This window comes from Podarcis vaucheri (genome assembly GCF_965113315.1).
Source record: "Podarcis vaucheri genome assembly, chromosome: 3".
Taxonomy (NCBI): Eukaryota; Metazoa; Chordata; class Lepidosauria; order Squamata; family Lacertidae; genus Podarcis; species Podarcis vaucheri.
The window spans coordinates 44422893-44442173 of NC_138761.1; the positions used below are offsets into that span (position 1 = coordinate 44422893).

Sequence of the window (19281 nt, forward strand, 5' to 3'; positions counted from 1 at the left end):
ACAGCGGCGCCGGAAACGGAACTGGGAGCCCGGAGCCCCGCCGCTAAAGTCGTCCGGCTGCCTCGCGGGCTGGTCGGCCTCGTACCCCGCAAGGTCACCCACGTGCGGGATGCTGCGTTCGGCGGTGGCGGCCTTGGCCCCGTCGGGCCTGCCGGGGCGCCCGTTGCTGCTGACGGCTCTGAGCCTGTCGCCTGGGAAGCGGCTCTCTTCGCGAGGCCCGGCGGGTCAGAGCGAGCAGCGCCGCGGCCCGGCAAAGCCCCGCTTCCCTCCTCTGCGGATCCCCGAGGAGGCCGAAACGACCCGCTTGGTGGCGGAGAAGGCGCGGGCCCCGCCGCCCCTGCGAAGGTTCATCGCCTGCCCCGACCTCGCGCGCGCCGTGGCCTCCAGTCTGCAAAGCGGGAGGGGCTCCGAGGGGCCGGAGACGGTGGTGCTGGAATGCGAGCCAGGTGAGGGTTAGAGACGCTTGGCCCCCTTTACCTGTTACTTCGACTTCTGCATCACTCGCTGCACCAGCAGTGCCGCGGAATCTTAGTGCTAAGAGTTGGAAGGGACCCCAAGGGCCGTCTAGTCTAGTCTTGTAATGCAGGAATCCTGCCCGCCACCATCCCTGGTTGGGCTCGAACCACCAACCTTCTGGTTAACAGCCAGATACGCTGACCGATTGCACCATCTGCAAATAATTATTGTAGAATAAAGAAACAGGGTGTTTTCAAAGTAGGAACCTAGGAGAAAAGTATTATACCGAGTCACACCTTTTGTTGATCTAGTTCTGTATCATCAACAACACTAGCTGGCAGTGGTTGCCTGCAGTTTCAGACCAGGGTCTCCCAGTTCTACTTGGAGATGCCTGGAAATGAACATGGCATCTTCTGCATGCAAAGCATACATCCTGCCTGTGTGTGATGGGCCATGCCCAATATATAGGCAGTTTTCCAGAGTGTTTGCCAACAGTATCTCAATTACTTTCAGAGCCTAGATTTTAACCAAATGTTTTTCTGTCTTGTGATTCCGTACCTTGACTGTTATGCTATTGGATTAGACAGTACTAAGGAAGCTCCCATTAGCATCTAAGGCCCCATTGTTCCTTTCCCTTTTTCTCTTGTGAAACTCACCCCTGTTTGCTCTCCTGGCAAATGGAACAGTAAAACTAATGAACAAAATCTTCCACAGAACCTACATACAGCATTAAGCTTACAAGGTGAACTTCAAAACTCTCTGTTGAATGCAGTGCAAGGCATTTCTTGAAGTTTCAATTAATTAGACTTCTCTAATTGAAATAAGGGACGCGGGTGGCGCTGTGGGCTAAAGCCTCAACGCCTAGGGCTTGCCGATCGAAAGGTCGGCGGTTCGAATCCCCGCGGCGGGGTGCGCTCCCGCTGTTCGGTCCCAGCGCCTGCCCACCTAGCAGTTCGAAAGCACCCCCGGGTGCAAGTACATAAATAGGTACCGCTTACCAGCGGGAAGGTAAACGGCGTTCCGTGTGCGGCTCTGGCTCGCCAGAGCAGCGATGTCACGCTGGCCACGTGACCCGGAAGTGTCCCCGGACAGCGCTGGCCCCCGGCCAATAAATGTGAGATGGGCGCACAAACCCCACAGTCTGTCAAGACTGGCCCGTTCGGGCAGGGGTACCTTTACCTTTACCTTTAATTGAAATAACTAAGATCTGTGAAAGAGTGCTTTCAAAATCATGATCAAATGAATGCATATTGCTACATATGGGACTTCTTAGTTTTGAAAAAAAAGGCAAGTATGGTGAGACATGGTAAAAGCAAATAAAATTATGCATGATATGGAGAAAGTGAGTACAGGGACATTTCCCCCACTCATAATACTAGAAGCTGGGGTCATCTAATGTAGCTGAATGTTGTAAGATTCCAAGCAGACATCTACTTCTTAACACTGTGCATAGTTTAACTATGGAATCTGCTAGCCCAAGATGTAGTAATGGCCACTAACAACCTTATAAGGGGGGTTAGACAGTTTCATGCAAAATGAATCTTATCGGTAGCTACTAGTGATGATGGCTGTTCACTACCTTCAGAATTTGAGGCAGTATGCCACTGAATGCCAGCATCTGGAGAGTACAAGGGAGAGTACTGTTGCACTCATGTCCTCCTTTGTGGCTTCTGGTTGGCCACTGTGAGAACAGTATACTAGTCTAAGTGGGCCTTGGTCTGATATCACCTGAGATATTTCATTTTTAATATAAATGTCCCACAGTTTCTTTTATAAAATTTGTTGTTGGTGATTGCTGGCTATCAAGAGAAATATGCTGGCAGAAACTCCAAAGTATATCAAGGTGGCCATTGTTTTCCTTCAGTTGTCTTCAGCTGAAGGTTATACTATTGAAAAGTTGCCCCTTCAATAGTTTTTTTTAAAATTCACATTTCCTGCAATTTTTATTTCTTCTTTATGCTTGTATATAATATGTTGCAAGGGATAGAATCCAGTGCAGTCCCTTGAGAGGTTTTGCATGTTTACATTCATATTTATATTTTTCTCTACCTAACTCACAGGGCCTTTGGGTTCTTCTTGGTCATTCTTTTAAACTAAAACCGTGTTTAATGCTGGTGTTTAACCCTGGATTTTTTTTTAGGTCCTGGAGTCTTAACCCGAACATTACTCAATGCTGGTGCCCATGTGATAGCTCTGGAGAGTAATAAGTCATTTGTTCCTGACTTAGAGGTAGGTTTGTACATGGGGGACTGAAATTTGTGGCTAAACAAAAAGATAGGGAGATGATTGATGTTTTAGCTTTAAAACTCAGACCTCTCACAAAAATCTGTAAAAGGACAAAAATGAAAGATTTAATTTATCTCAAAGTATATTGTTTTCCTGACAGGTTAGTTGTTGATTGTTCTTTTTCTTTTCTTTTGGTTACAAATATGTCTCTATCACTCAATTTATGGTAATTTTTTTAAAAAACAAGATTTTATTTTATTTAAAAACAAGATAAAGGCACAGGATAAATCCCAGCACCTCCTGTTAAAAGGTCTTGAGCAGCAGCTCTGGAAAAATCACTGCATGAGATGTTGGAGAGAGGCAATACGGTATTTGGCTAGATGGGTTAATAGACTGACTCAGTTAAAACAAATTCAGATGTTAATTTCACCTTCTAATGATTTGTTTCTGTTTAGTCTCTGAAGGAAAAAGCAGATGGCCAGCTAGAAGTGGTGCATTGTGACTTTTTCAGATTGGACCCTATGGGTATTGGATCCTTGAAGCCACCTTTTATGTATTCTGAAAGACTTTTTGAGAACTTGGGCATCTTAACAGTTCCTTGGACAGCAGGTACTTAAAATTGGTACATATCAACTGTAGATAATTAGCAGATCAATATTTAATTGTTTCTATTTGCCTTTTTCCATTTGGTGTGCTTGAGGCAGATATCTTCAGATGAAACAACAGCAGTTAAATACATTGTAAAATGGCACCTGTTAAACACGTTTTTCCAAAGCTTTTTAGGAAGAGGAAAGTTTTCATGGCTTGTCTAAAGCCACTGCTTCCCAAGGGAATGTTCCGTAACTGCTTTGGGAACTATTATGATCCAAAGGTTGTATATAAATATAAAAATGACTGTGGTGCCACCGTGGAGCTAGCCCTGTATCTTGTGGGTAGCCAATCTAATATTTGCATGTCAAAGCCTCACTAGAGGATTTAAGAGGTCTCATATGAAGGGTAGCAATATTCAAGGAATTAATGAAGTGGGAGTTATTTTTGTAATGATTCTGCTATTGTCTTTATTTATTTGGTGGTTATTTTATTTAGTAGTGGTGAATATAAACATTTTTTTCATTCATTTTGGTCGATTTTCTGTACAGATGTTCCTCTAAAAGTGATTGGAATTGTGCCACAAAGAAAGGAAAGGAACCTGATTTGGAAGCTTCTCTATGCCTTATATGAACGCAGTTCTATATATAAATACGGAAGAACAGAACTGAACCTCTTTGTCAGTGAAAAAGAATACAAGGTATTTATGTTTAAGATATCTTGATAATACGCCAGCTTCTATGTGGTTGTGTTAAAATAATCAAATATACTTTGTAAAAGTTATTTTAATGCAGTGTATAGATGTATTAATTATTTTAATTTTTAAGCAAATAACTTTTCTGTACTTGTCAGTTCCATGAACAAAAAAAAAGTTTTAATAACTCTCGTATTGGCAGCAAGTAGGGTAGTAATTATGTGTTGCACAGTCAATGAATAGATAAGTGCAGATTTTTTAAATTTATAATGAAACAACCTTGGTTTTGATGCAAGTAGGAAAAATATAGGTTGCAGTCCTAAAAGATTTGGCTTCCTCTTTCAGTAGGCCAAATATCTGTGGACAATTTCTCAACAGAGGTTCTGTGCCTGTTAGGAAAATTTTATCCCAGTTGGGGGGAAATGTACTTGACAAATATTCAGAGGAACAAAGCCCTTGTATTAAGTTAAGGTTCTCTGGACTAATTTCACAGAATGTAATTAAGCTCTGGCAAGCATTGGGAGATGACAGTAATGATCAACAAGCACTCAGTGTAGTGGTGTGGGATAAGTAACTGGAAAACACAACTGTTGATTACAAACAAGAATTACTGAAAAACTTAATCTAATCAAGTCCTGCCTCTTCAATAGGGTTAATCCAGAATGATCTATTTTATATGTAAATGATTTCATCTGCATATAGTGCTTTTTGCACTTATGGTCACATATACCACTTTCCTGTTACTAAGAACTTTTTTATTTTACTATTTGCTTTTCACTACTGCCTATCAGTTGCAATAAGGCATGGGAAGTGTTGTTTGCCATAAAACTCTGGAATAATTTTAGTAATCCATGGCATCTCTCATCCGAAGTAATGGTTTACTCACCTGCTCAGCTAATATTTCATTAAGGTGGAGCTCTGCAACAAAATGTTGGTATATTCCTGGTGTGCAAGTAAAACTGGTGACTGGGGTTTGTGTGTGAATTTTTAAAAAATAAAAAATGAGTGTTCGTGCGCTAACTTGGGCCTTACTTCATGTGCAAAACTTACTGAGATAGGTTGTGGTTTTGTTTTTGTTTTTTTTAACATTTGAAAGTTCCAAATCAGTAAGACATGGGGCTTCTGAATGCAGTGGCGTGATTTGGCTTGGGGAGAGGTCTGAGGGGCTAGTTTAAATAAATTGAACTTTGCTCCACCCCAAGAGGAATCCAAAAGAGTCCCAGCCTTACCTCTGACCTGCAGTATTAATGGTGGACTACATTACGGGGCTACTTTAAGTTCCTCTGGTTCCCTATAGCTCTCCAATCTGCAATAAGGGTATAGCAGTGAACTGTACCCCAGGGTTCTCTCCCAGCCCAGCTTGAGGTACAGAGGTACAGTGGTACCTCGGGTTACATACGCTTCAGGTTACATATGCTTCAAGTTACAGACTCTGCTAACCCAGAAATAGTACCTTGGGTTAAGAACTTTGCTTCAGGATGAGAACAGAAATCGTGCTCTGGTGGCGCAGCTGGAGGCCCCATTAGCTAAAGTGGTACCTCAGGTTAAGAACAGTTTCAGGTTAAGAACAGACCTCCAGAACGAATTAAGTACTTAATCCGAGGTACCACTGTACATTTTTTGTACTCTGTTTTAGCCAAACCTGCAAATTTGCTACTTTTATACAGTACTGCAGAGTTGTTATAGACTACCCAGAACTGTATTCGTTGTTGTCATATAAACCCCAAGATTGTCATAAACCACTCTTCTCCTTAATCCCTTCTAACGTGAATGAACTGGTTTTGCTTTGAATCATCAACATTTCAAATATGAACTGAATTAGAAAGAGCAGCAACTCTATTCTTTACCATTACCTTGTGGGTATCTTATGTAATGGAATTGGGGTTGGCAACTTGGTACACAATCTGAGGTACATGAAGATACTGGATTCTCCATTGATTTCTGTTCCTGATGACATTTTAAAATACCTTCTAAGAACCAGTAAATGAGTTAGTGGATATTGCTGTTTTTTCCCCTTGATGGTCGGAAATAGAATATTAGGTTATATAATAATAGTACTCAGAACTATAGAAACTGCTTTGGAAGAAAGGGGACAGTAGTACAGATACTGAGTTGGCACAGTTTTGTATTTTTACTCATGACTGAAAATAGTACTGTAGTTCTGTTGTGGCATAACAGTGCTTCTAATATAGCCTTGGACAAGCGAGACTTGTACCTTGATTCAACTTTCAGGTGCTACTTGGAACTTCCTGCTTTAATCAAGCCTTGCAGTGTTCATGATAAAGTCAGAAATTTTGCATAAATATAAACGCTGGTGTTTTTTTCTTGCCAGACTCTTGTTGCGAAGCCTGGGGAAACAAGAATCTATCAAGCACTAAGTGTACTATGGCAAACAGCCTGTGACATTCAGCTTCTGCGTATGGTGAGTGTTTAATACATGCAATGAATAGCAATGCAATAATACTGCTCTTAGGGCTCTTAATGGTAAGGTGATATTTCTATTGTGCCAGGTTTCACTAGGCTGGAAACTACTCCCACCCACCTGCTTGGAAGCAGGAATCACTTCCACCTGCCCACAGGTGAGGATGTGCCTTCAAGGGATGCCATTCAGAAGGGTCCCTTGATCTTGTGGAGCAGCTTTTTGTTTTGCAGGCATGCAACAGGAAGCAGATATTTAAATACCTTGTGTGTAAAAGGAAGATTACCCATGGCACTTTAAATCCCATTCTCCCAGATCTTTGTCATAATTTCTCAAGCAGTTATTTTGTCATTTCCTTAGCACTTATTGCTGTACAAATGCTTACATTCTTAATCAGAAGCCAAAGAGCTGCATGTGGTGCTCATGTATGATCGGAACACCACATGCTTCACTGATAGGTACTGTTGAAAGTTGAGGGAACCTCTAGAGCAGATGTTCCCAAACTGGCCTGTGGACCACCAGTGCTCTGTGGCATGTCCTTATTGAATATTCATACTAAGTTGCATTACTGTTCCCTTCCTTCTAGGAGCCTTGGCCTTCATTTTTGACTAATTCAAAAAATGGTGGACTCTCTATACCAAAGAGTGTGGTAAGCTAAATATTCTTGAATGCTTAAGGAAATGCTATGTGAATGTCCAGATTGCTGTTTTAGTGTGGGATACACAGGCTTATTCAGCTGTGCACTTAGTAGAGTAATCAGCTCTCAGTCTCCAAAATGCTTTTCGCGTGAGCCAAATCTATATTGGTAGGGCTAGCGTCAGCAGCACTCATTGAAAATCCAGGTTGCAAAACATCTTTGTTGCTATACTTTTGCAATAATTGCCATGTCATTGTCATTGAATGGGGTTGGGGGTTGTTAATATGGTGATCCAAACAAAATTGGTGCACGTTATGCAAAATCCTGACTAGTGAACAAACTAGCATTTATTGGACCTCAGTGAAGGTTTGATTTTGCTTGGTAGCAGCCCAGTGGAACAGGGAGTAAAGCTTACACACACACACACAAACACACACACAGAGAGAGAGAGAGAGAGAGAGAGAGAGAGAGAAATGACGAACTTTCTACTAGAGATGAATGGTTGCTCAAACTTACAGAATATGTGGAATTAGCCTCTCTTTCTGAAAGAATCAGACACAAACCCAGACAGGAGTTCATTCTAGAATGGGATAATTTGAAGAACTACTTGAAAAATAGTTGTAATATAAGCATGGTAGTTGCCTTTGAATGATTTCTGTAAATAATATATATAAAGGAAAATGACATCAAAATAGAAAAGCGAATTTTAAAAAATAATGACAAATTAAAGTAATATGTTTATTACAAAGGGAAACACGGAGAAAATGGGAGGTCTTATGTTTGTGTAGAAAACACATAGTTGAAATTATATGTAATTTTCTTTGTGAACATAGATATCCTTATTAGACTGACTGAAATGAAGATAACTACAAGTTGTATATATACGGAAAATGAGTAATAAAGCATTTAAAAATCCAAAGAGAGAGAAGGAGCACAGAATACCGATTGTAACTGTAATAGTAGCTGGACGGCCATCTGTCAGGGATTCTTTAGTTGTGATTCCTACATTACATGGGTTGGACTCGATGACCCTTGGAATCTCTTTCAGTTCTACCATTCTATGATTCTATGTGTTATTCAGTTTATTGATCTGGAAAGAAATGAAAAATGGAAATGATATGAAATAGAATTATGAATCATACAGTAAGATAGAAAATGGAATATATATATATATATATATATATATATATATATATATATATATATATATATGAGAGAATTAATACAGTATTCAGTAAAATATGATTAAATGATTAGCAATTGGGTATGATTTGCATATGGGTTAACATTTGTCATTGAATTAAAAAGCAGCATTGACAAAGCAATCAATCTAGATAAGGAACAACTCCTGTCTTCCTCCAGCCCATCTAGTTGTGAAATAATTCTAAGTTCCTAGCATGTTAGAGCAATCAAAATTCATAGTTGTCAAACATAGGGCGGTAGACCAAATCCAGTCCTTAGAGTGGGCAAACCAGATAGCAGCACAAAAAGTAGAAAGAATCATTTAGAAACCTGGGTATGTCTTTTGTAACAGTCGGGCAACGAAGATCAGCGGTTTGGGCATTTCCATCGGATAAACATTTCCATCAATTTCACTGTTTATATGGGCAGATCCACATAAAACATGGACTAAGAATTACCATAATTCATCAGGGGAGGGAATGAGCAACTGAGACCCCTGTTGTATGAGGGGTTCCCCACACACTTGCAGTGTTGGTTTGCCCTTTCTGGAAGACCTATTGGGTAAAACACACATGAATTAAATTCTTATATTAATATGTTTTTTAATTTTTTGTGTTATATGCAGCTGCTGCAGAATGACCACTTATGCTTAATACGGCTGACGCCAAGGAAGAATTTGTTTACAGACAGCTTGACAACTAGTAATTCAAGAATATTTGTTGTGATGGTGAAACAATGCCTTGCTAAAAGCAAGACTAAACTAATAGATAAATTAAAGTAAGTAAGAGTCTATTTCTTTAGCTGACATCCAGCATGGAAAATAATTTAGTCAGATATGGCACTTGGCGTAAACCTGAACAATATTGTATAGAATTTGCTTAAGTTTCAAAATGCTGCACATCTTTAGATGTGTGACTAATGTTTGGGAAGACTAGTTGGCTTTGTGGCTGGATACCTGAGCACAGTGGCTGGCAGCCAAGTGGTTACTGAGCCAGTTTGACTTTTGAATTTTTTAAAACAGCAGAGGCCCTCCGTCCCATTGCCATATCAAATACTATATTTAAAAGCTGCTTTTATTTAAACATGGTTGGTTATTTGGCATGGAAAACACAAGGGCAAAGCCTTTTGGGAATGTAGAACTAGTTGCTTGGTTATTTGGATCCTGAACAAAGATCTATTTTAGGCATGCCTAAGGTAGAAATGTTTACTCTGAACAGGAGTCACAGTGCCATACCAAAAGCTGCTTCTGGAATTTCTTTCATTGCAGCAGTAAGAAAAGGGAGGTTGGTGCTTGATAAATTTAAGTTCCAACCACCACCAGAGGTTTCAATATTGGCCATTTTATGTTTTAGACAGTCTTCATTTGTATACATGTATCCTCAAAAGCATCCTGGAAACATGCTGTGATGCATTAATTTAAACACTGAAATCAGCGTTTGCGTTTTGGGGTTTCATGATGGTGACAAGAGACCCTGTGTTGCATAATTAGTTTAGCCGTTGGAGTTATATTCACAATCTAACCGTTAATGGAAAATAATGACGTTTTAAGGAATGAAATCTGATGAGATCCATGTTAAAGTTTGGCTTTGTTTTAATAAGGTATTGAGCGGCATTATCTTTAAGTATCCCATTGTGACCGATTCCTTCTCCCCCCACCTTTCTTCTGTTTCAGTTTATGGAGTTCCCAAGGTGGGAAGGAATTGTTGAGACAGTTGGAGATACCAGAAAACATTACAACGGGTAGTCTATATCCAGAGCAGTACAAAAGCCTTTTTGAGATTATGGAACAAGTTAATGAATTTGACCAAAGTTGGCTCTATGATGAAGATTTTTTGGAGGATAGCAGGGGCATCAATTTTTAAACTGAAACTGAAAAGGAGCTTGTTATGGTGCAAATGATAGTGGCCTGAAACCTCTTTACCAGTGAGGATAATTTAGTTGATAAATTATCAGGTGATAAATTGTGAAGGTGATACCACATGAAAATTCAACATCTTACACATGCCCGATTTGTCCTCCATGGGAAATTTCATGTCATTGCATTTTCTAAGGTGCAAGGCAAAATCCTTTGTTGTTCAAAACATAGTGAACTGTTTTCAGTCCTGTTTTTATTCCTTTGTATTACAGCAGAGCTACTTTTGGAATATAAGGCAAACATGGCATACACTGCAGTTTGCCTCAAAAATAAATATAAAGCTTGAAATCCATAGGCCTGCACATTTAAAAAAACCACCAGGTACTGTAAACCAAAAATTTGCCAAAAGAAGCAAGAAAATGTTCATTTCTGGTTTAAAGACTTGTGCTCAAATACTTGGGTTACTCTAGAACTGGCCCCCACATGGAAAAATGTTTGCAAAAATTGCTCTGCCTTTATATATATATATTGTATAAACTTATGTAAATAGTATATAGTGAATGCACTTCAGTTATCCTGTTTTCTGACCAGGATGTTAACTACTATGTAAACTAAAAGAGGTTTGTCTCATCACAAGCCTTTTTCTAATTTATAAAAATGTAAATATTTTCATTAAAAATGCAATAAAACACTATTTCTAGTCAAGAGACTGATTTCTTTTGCAACTATATCGTCCTGTCTACCCAGGCTCTTGTACAATGTTGTTGAAGAGCTGTATGAAAATTTCTCAAATATAATAGCCAGAATCAAACTAAGTAATTCTGATAGTGCAGAAATTTCCACCTGTACAGCAAAACTTTCCCCTTGCTCGCTCTTCCCTTTTCCCACTTCATTCTCCCCAAATTTGCTCTAGAGGGCTGGGGCAGAGGAAAAGGAAGGGAACTTGTACAGCCCGAAGTCCTTGTTCTAAGAACTAGTTTGTTGTTTGACTGCCGTAGAGGGGCGGGGGAAAGATACTGCAAGCTTCTTTGTGGATACTGTTTGTGCTGTTGAGGAAGTAATGTACATAAAGCCAAAGACAGTTGGGAAATGGGGGGGGGGATAGATTATTAAAATGGAAGGACCTGTAATCACTCCTTGCACAAGGAAATCTGCAATCATAAGAAATGAATGTAGGAGGAGGATGATGATGAAATTTATTATTATTAGATTCACTAGTACGTCTTAGGGTGAGTTACAATGATTTAAAAGGAGTAGTTGAACTCCTGTTTTGTTTCTTTAAAATGTGTTGGATACAGAGAAAAGCTGCAATTCTTCAAAGTACTTGCCTGAATTCAGTGATGACTTACTTCTGAGTAGACATGTACAGAACTGCATTGTAAGTTAGCTGTACTTAAGTTTCATTTGATTTCAGTGGGAATTAATAGTCCAATTATACCTGCTCTAAAGTAAGTCTAATTTATGTCAGTGGAGCTTACACCCAAGTAAGTAGGGCTAGTATTGCAGCTTAAGTCATTACTAACTTTTCACATTTATTGAAATGCAATTAACGAAGACTGCAGTTTTGTGCTCTTGGGAATAAGCAGCACTGAACCATATGAGCTTCCTTTTGAGTATTATGATTATTATTTACTTGTTGCGTTGTACAAAATGTTTGTCTCAAAGCGACTTACATTTTTTTTAAAAAAACCCTATATTAAAATATATCAAAAAAATCAAAACATTATCTAAGAGTGCTCATGCTGCAAGTACACATGTATAGGATTGTGATATTAATTTGAACCCTACCAATAATTCCTTTCCAACTTTTCCCAAGTGCCCAAGCCAGTTTACAGCATTATATAAGTAACATTATGTAAACCACTAACAGGCAAAGCAATCCTTAATGTGTGGGACAACTAATATGCTAGATCAATGCTTCAGAAATAAAATACGCTGAAACATATTTGCGTGGGGTGGGGGCAGGAAGGAAGGAAGAGGCAGGCGGTGTGCTGATAAAAACAGTTATAGCCCTAATACAGGGAACATGCTGAAAATACTTTGAAAACTGCTGAACATCAAGAAACGGGACATAGATAACTGGCCTTTTAAATTGTGAGTTGGACCTTGACTTTAAGTGGCCCACATTAGTAGTACAACAACCATTTTCTTCTTGTTTTTTAAGATCGGAAGAAAGATTGGGGGTGGCAGAAGGATGGTAGAATTACCCATTACAATACACACCAAGTTCTTCCAGTCAACACGGTTGGAAAAATCTAATCTTAATTTAACAACCCGGTAAAAGTGCTCAGAAAACTTTTGATGTCTGACTGTTGCATTATTTAAGGAGGGACAATTTTTCCTTTGAGAATAAGGAGTCATATTGCATTGCAAAGTAGAATCGGTTACCTGTAGCAAACACTATTCTTAGCAACATGATCTCATTTGACAATGATACAATGTCATGCTAGTAAGTCACAAAGAACATTGTACAGGAGCAACATTATACAACTATCCTTGAAGGTCAGATAATAATCTAAAACACTATCTTCATTGGGCAGAGGGCTTTATTAATGCAAGTATGCAGAGCTTGAAATTATATAACAAAAAGGTCTTGAAATAGGCTGTTGAAACATTTGTATTGTTTTACCTGTAGATGTTTAAACAACTATATTAAAATCCAGAGATGAATTAAGGTGTTCATTAAAAAAGCAAATAACATATCTTAGCACCTTACATTATTTTAAATACATCCACTTTTGTAATCTCTTTAGTTTGACTCTGTATATTAATATTTGAATCAAAGTGAAAGCAGGAAATAGCTAAGGAATCTGAGAAATTGTGTTGTTGCGCCACCTGCCTGTCATTTGGAATGTGTGCTAGTTTACAAAGGACACTCTTTAACAAAAATTATATATATCTTGACTGTAAAGATAAAAATAAAATAGCTACTAATGTAAGCATTAGCCATATTTTGCTGTTTCCAGGACAAATGCAAAGTTTAGGTCACAACAATCCAAAACAAGATAACATTTTCCATTTGTAAGCAAAATATGGCAAGATGATTTTTTTAAAAAAATCTTTTATTTTATTTTTATCCTATTGTCCCACCCCAGGAGCTCAGAGCTCCTACATTTTATTCTCATACAAACCAATAAGGTAAACTAAGCTGCGATGTTACAATCCTAAAGTCACTCATTCTTTGTTGCCTTTTCAGTGCTGTTTGCGGCTGAGTGAGGAGCCCAAGTTCTAAATCTAACATTCTAACATTCTAGTTGCTGCACCACACTGAGTTTCAGTTGAGGGCACACTTGACACCATTCTCATGTGTATCTTCAAACCTGTGTTCATGTGTCTCCAAAATACTTCTTTTCCAAATTATATTTGATATGCACAAGCCCAGGATTGGGGGACTCAGTTCTGTGGCAGGCCACGTGTTTTGCATGCATGGAGTTTTGGGTTTAGTCTCTGGTATCCTGGCCCAAGGGAGCAGAAAACAGCATTCAAATTGCAAGTAAGCCAAACACATAATGGTAATGTATTTGTATTTTAAAAATACTTTTAATCTTAATAATCTGGATTGCTGGTATTAAAGGGGTTGGCAAATTGCCCTTCTTGAAGAGATATCTCCTACATATACGTATCTAAAGGGCAGGGCTCAAATTTTACCTATGGCACTTTTTTGACCTATGGCACTTGGTAACTCAATGCCATAGGGACGCGGGTGGCGCTGTGGGCTAAAGCCTCAACGCCTAGGGCTTGCCGATCGAAAGGTCGGCGGTTCGAATCCCCGCGGCGGGGCGCGCTCCCGCTGTTCGGTCCCAGCGCCTGCCCACCTAGCAGTTCGAAAGCACCTCCGGGTGCAAGTAGATAAATAGGTACCGCTTACCAGCGGGAAGGTAAACGGCGTTCCGTGTGCGGCTCTGGCTCGCCAGAGCAGCGATGTCACGCTGGCCACGTGACCCGGAAGTGTCCCCGGACAGCGCTGGCCCCCGGCCAATAAATGTGAGATGGGCGCACAAACCCCACAGTCTGTCAAGACTGGCCCGTTCGGGCAGGGGTACCTTTACCTTTACCTTTACCTCAATGCCATCACTATATGCAAATGTCTGGATCATTTAAGGCTTTATAGAAACTTTATTCTCAGTATGATGGAACTCACTGGTGAAGAATACTTAAAAAAAAATATTTGTAAAGGGAATCTTTGTATGAGTTAATAATTTACTATCCTTTTAGAGCTCATCTGTATCTTTGTAGTACTTCTGCCCTTCCAGGGCTGTGACTTTACTGTTTCAATTTTTGATTTCTTTCTTTCTTTTATGCTTTGTTATGTTGCAAGACTCTTTTCTGTCCCGTCCCGTCCCGTCCTGCAACGGACCCACCAGGGAAGAAGGGGTGAATGAAGATCTACAGCAGGAAGAAGGGTGGGAGACCGGCAGCTCCTCTTATTCCTTAATAGGCTACTGTAGACGTGGCACTGGGGAGGGCTGCCAAGGAAGTGGCAGATCTGGTCTCCAAGAAGCACGTGGCAGCAGCTGAGGTGGCAGCAGTGGGTGATGCATTTCTTGGAGGCTGGATGTGCTGCCTTCTGTCACCCGAGGCAGTAATTCACCTTGCCTCATGAGTGGGCCAACCCCGAGATTAAGGCTCCAGTCCAAGCCCCACATTAATTCAGTATGTCTTATTTATGAGATGATGTTGGTTAGGGTTGTGAGGTGACACAGATCTGTAAATGGTGATTGACATAGTGACTGTGGGCAATATCTTAAATAAGCTTAAATCTGATTTTGCAACCCGATACCGAATATGTTTACTCAGAAGTAATCTCCATTGATGTGATGAGGTTTATCTCCAGGTTAAGCACGTTTTGGATTGCAGCCATAAATTGGGAAATGATTTCCCAATGTGCTTCTGGAAGAGCCTAGCCTCCTACAGACGGTGCAAGATATAATTCTAATTGCCCTTTTTCTTCTTTAAAGGCCACATCCTCGAGTGTCTAAACCCGGTTTTTTGGGGGGGGCGGGGAGGAGTGCACATGCGCTTCCCATTTTGCTGAGCTTGACGCCGCGGGGTGGGCGGGGGCGCCCTGAAGCTGGGCGCCTCTTGCCCGTACCAAAGATGGCTCCGGCGGCGACACAAGCGGCATCACGTGGGGCCAGAGGCGGGAAGGGCCCTGTGGGCCCGGGCGCCTCTCTTCGCTCTGTGCAAGCGGCGATGGAGAAGTTTGCCAGCCCGGGCAAAGGCAACGGCCTGCGCTCCTCGAAGGCGGTGAAGCCGGGAGAGCTGCTGTACCGCGCGGAGCCCTTCGCTTACACCGTCAGCAAGAAGCGCCTGGGAGGCGTGTGCGAGCGCTGCCTGCGCAGGTATTGGCTGGGCTTCCCGCGCTCCGCGTCCCTCGCCGGGTCGGCCGCCCGCCCGCCCGCTTTCTCTACCTTCTTTGGCTGGGCGGCGCTGCTGTGCCGCGAACATTTGCGCAGCGCAGGGCATGGCATTCATGCGCCGCAGCTCCCTTCCAGCACCGCCTTTCCTTGCTGCGGCTGTGGAGTCTCTTGCCCCTCAGTACAGCAGGCACAGGCGAATTGGCTGGAAGTGGGTGGGGCGGGAAGTGGTCCTGGCAACGCTGGGAAGTGTAGCTGCTGGCTCTGGGTGGACTTAAACCTGGTGCTCTATTACTACTACTACTACTACTACTACTACTACTACTACTACTACTAGAATTTATATACCGCCCTATACTCAGAGGTCTCAGGGCAGTTCACAGAATAAAATCAAAATATAAAAGCCAATGCTTCTTAAATTAAATTCTTAATGAAACATGTACAAGACTGCTGATGTTTTAAGAACTGCACAGAAGTCTCCTTGCTTTGGCTACACTAGTAAGTTACCAGTGAACGAATAAGTTCACTGGTAATTTCTTTTGAGCAATATTTTTTAATGGTACAATGTGCTAGCAAGGCAATATTGTTACGTATACAGCTTTTGGCTGTTAAAACACCAACTTGGAATGTAAGGAAATAATTTAAAAATGGGAAATCTTTAAATATTAATTCTCAAATATTTTATGATGATTTCAGAAATATGGGAGAGAATAGTTATTCACTATATACTGTTCCTTAGTATAGGTCACAAGCAGAAGTGGTCTTGGCAACGCTGTGAAGTGTAGCTGCTGTCTCTGGGTAGACTTAAACCTGGCGCTCTATTACTACTACTACTATTTGAATTTATATACTGTCCTATACCCAGAGGTCTCAGGGCAGTTCATAGAATAAAATCAAAATATAAAACCACAAAATACATAAATTAAAAAAATAACAACCACCCAGTAACCCCTGCCCCTCCCCCAAAACACCAACCACATTTTAAAAGGGTACATAGGATGTCAATCAAATCAACCAAAGGCCTGGTTAAAAAGGAACAGTATGCCGCATGCATAGATTGAGGCGGCCGCCTGGTATTGGAAACTTGCCACAGCCACTGAGACAGTAGTCATCCTCATGGTGTGGGTTTGCATTTTGGCCAGATAGGCACAAATTTAAGACCAATCTGTGTGCCCTGCAAGTTGGACTCCAGCTCCCATCAGCCCCAGAACAGCCAGTGGTCAGGGATTATGGGAACTGTAGCCCAAGGATATGAAAGGCCAAAGGGTAACCACCCTTGTTTTTAAGATGTGATGATGAAACAATGGGCCTCTCCTTACAAGATTATTCAGCACTTGATGGCTTGTGGCAGGATGCTGGAAGTGACTCAAGTGATGAAGAGTGTGAGGTGATATGAACGTGCTCTTGTGTGATATTAGATTTGTGATGGCATGTTTATACACGCAAGCTATGACTTGAAGCATGCAAGTGTTTCATCCTATGATTTTTGAAGAAGTGATTTCGTAGCTGCTCCAAAGCTTGCCCTCCGCTTCCCTCTCCATTCCTTTTGAGTCCTACTGCATAGCGAGCCTGCAGGTAGGGACCGTCTGTGATCCCTTAATAGCTGTACAGTGCTTAGAAGAAGTTGGGCACTTCATAGATGTTAAATAATAATGTCTTTCACACCGGTTGAGAATGGTGGAATGAAAAGGCAGTGCAGATTCTGAGGGGAAAAGCTCACCCTCACATATGCAAGTTGTGGAGGTAAATGCCACAAGATTGTTCATTAGCTAAAATTTCAATTGGAGTACCGCCAAAAGGGCCATGCTAGTTTATCTCAGCATTATCACTGACTAGCACTGACTGGTCTTTCCCAATGACATTTGACAGGCGTCTCCTATTTGTTTTGTAGCCAAATGTGTAACCACAAGTTGTTCATAATTTGAAAAGCATTTTTCTTGGTCACTCAAATCTCTGGTCATCTTTCAGCCATTCAAATAATTTCACTGGTGATTTCCCCACTGCCCTCATTTCTCCACATTGGCATTATTCTCTTCTCTTCCTGTTGTTATTTCCCTGCTGTTTACTGTGTCTTTCTTGCTGTTATAAGCTAAATGGTCTCAAATTTTTAGGTCAGACTCAAATTTATTTACCTTTTCCACAGTTGTTCCAGATGATGGACCAATAGAATTTAAGAAGGTGCCAGATATTGAGTTAGACTGATGTATCCATAAGTTTTATTATTTTCGCTATAAGATTATTCACTAGGATTTTGTAGACTTGGAATAGCATCATTAGACATAAACTTTTGTGTTTTGAGAGCCAGTGTGGTGTAGTGGTTAAGAGCGGTAGTCTCGTAATCTGGGGAACCGGGTTCGCGTCCCTGCTCCTCCACATGCAGCTGCTTGGGCCAGTCACACTTCTCTGAAGTCTCTCAGCCCCACTCACCTCACAGAGGGTTTGTTGTGGGGGATGAAGGGAAAGGAGAATGTTAGCCGCTTTGAGACTCCTTAAAGGGAGTGAAAGGCGGGATATCAAATCCAAACTCTTCTTCTTCTTCTTGTGGCTTTGTGTTTTTGTATCTTATAACAAATCTCCAATAGGTGGCAGTACATGAACACAAAAGGTCTATTTGTTAATACATAAAAAAATACTTAAGCCTCTAGTTTTTAACTGCATGAATTGTCACATTGAATGCTATGTTCTGACCATATTACAGTATGATTAGTTGGTCTGCAAGGGCAGGGGAAGATTAAGATTGGGCATAAAGCTCTCTGTCACCACATTGAAAGGGATGGGCACTCATACTTAACCATTTGCTCATAGCCACCTAGTGATTGTGGTGAAATGATTTCCTTTCATCCTTTCAAATATTGCATGATTCAGTATCTCAAAAGGGTAAAATGTTTGTTTCAAGAGCTACTCTTAACTATTGAGTGGTGATAGGCTTTCTTTTAAAAAAATGTTCAAAATCTAACAAGTGATATGTAAGACAATGTAACAATGTTGCTATTTGCATAGGAAATGTTTTCAGAATAAAGGTGAGTTTCACAGCCTAAAAGACATAAACTGAGCTTGCCATTTCCTCATGTAAAATAAAAAAGTGGAATCTCTATACTCGATAAATATTAATATGTGCCAAAGGAAAATCCTTAGCACATAAGGGTTGTGGGGGACAAGAGGAAATGGCAGTAACATAGCAAATTAGCACACACTCTGTGCTTCATTTATTTTTCTTTACGGGTAAATTTTTATTTTTTTAAATTCATAATGAAAATAAGTGCTGTGAGGGAAAAATAGATATTAAAATATGGATAATAGCTAATGTAATATGCAGTTGCAAATTAGTTTCCATTTATTGTTCTGAAGGTAAAAGGGGGGTATTTTATGTAAGATCACTGGAAGTTTTGCATGATATTACATTATTGTAACTGTACATATATAAAAATGATATTAGTTTTTGTGGCCTAGGAAAAAATATTCTACTTATTTTGAATATTTATCTCTAATGTTTAACATATTATGTTACACATCTTGCATGGAAAACCTGTCTCAGCTTTTAAGGAAGTTTGCCCAAAGGACAAAATAACTATGGGAGTTCCACATTGGTTTCCACCTTCAGATCTTTTCAGGGGGTTTTCAAAATCACTTGTGGTATGATTTGAATTTGTACTATTTAAATAAAAATGTTAACAATTCCAATGTAGGTTCACATGAAGTAGCATCCTGGCTAATGTTTGGAACGTTTCTGAGAATTGTTTCAGATTTTGGAGCAGACTGGAAGCCAAAATTCCATCCACTTCCTGTCTCCTTGCTGCTGCCTTAATCTGAAGTAGACCTTTTGCATCTCCCCTCCACCTCATCCCCCAGAGGTGTATGAATTCTCAA

The 19281-nt window shown here is 40.6% G+C and overlaps 2 protein-coding genes across 9 annotated transcripts in view; both read left to right on the forward strand.

Annotated features, from left to right (window-relative positions):
* The first annotated feature begins 39 nt into the window (after positions 1-39).
* Positions 40-10762, forward strand: TFB2M (transcription factor B2, mitochondrial). The gene is made up of 8 exons (XM_082215100.1): positions 40-446; positions 2597-2685; positions 3138-3291; positions 3822-3970; positions 6297-6386; positions 6970-7032; positions 8828-8979; positions 9875-10762. The coding sequence occupies exons 1-8, from the start codon at positions 110-112 to the stop codon at positions 10062-10064; spliced, it is 1224 nt and encodes a 407-aa protein (XP_082071226.1). The 5' UTR covers positions 40-109; the 3' UTR covers positions 10065-10762.
* A 4386-nt stretch (positions 10763-15148) lies between these two features.
* The window catches only part of SMYD3 (SET and MYND domain containing 3), a 375419-nt gene continuing 371286 nt past the window's right edge, over positions 15149-19281 (forward strand). For 7 of the 8 annotated variants that reach the window (XR_014217444.1, XR_014217445.1, XR_014217446.1 and 4 more), the window contains exon 1: positions 15149-15399. Coding sequence is in view for 2 of the 8 variants with exons in the window: in XM_082215086.1 (XP_082071212.1) it covers positions 15155-15399 (245 nt within the window). In the remaining 6 variants the exon portion in view is untranslated. The remainder of the gene's footprint in view (positions 15400-19281) is intronic. The other variant, XM_082215089.1, reaches the window with a different exon arrangement.

What these genes read in the sequence shown, in the direction of transcription:
- TFB2M (XM_082215100.1), top strand. Translation starts at nt 110, where the DNA reads ATGCTGCGTTCGGCGGTGGCGGCCTTGGCCCCGTCGGGCCTGCCGGGG. An exon ending in TCAGTGAAAAAGAATACAAG is followed by an intron (nt 3,971 to 6,296) that starts GTATTTATGTTT and finishes TTTTCTTGCCAG; the next exon opens with ACTCTTGTTGCGAAGCCTGG. An exon ending in TCTCTATACCAAAGAGTGTG is followed by an intron (nt 7,033 to 8,827) that starts GTAAGCTAAATA and finishes TGTTATATGCAG; the next exon opens with CTGCTGCAGAATGACCACTT.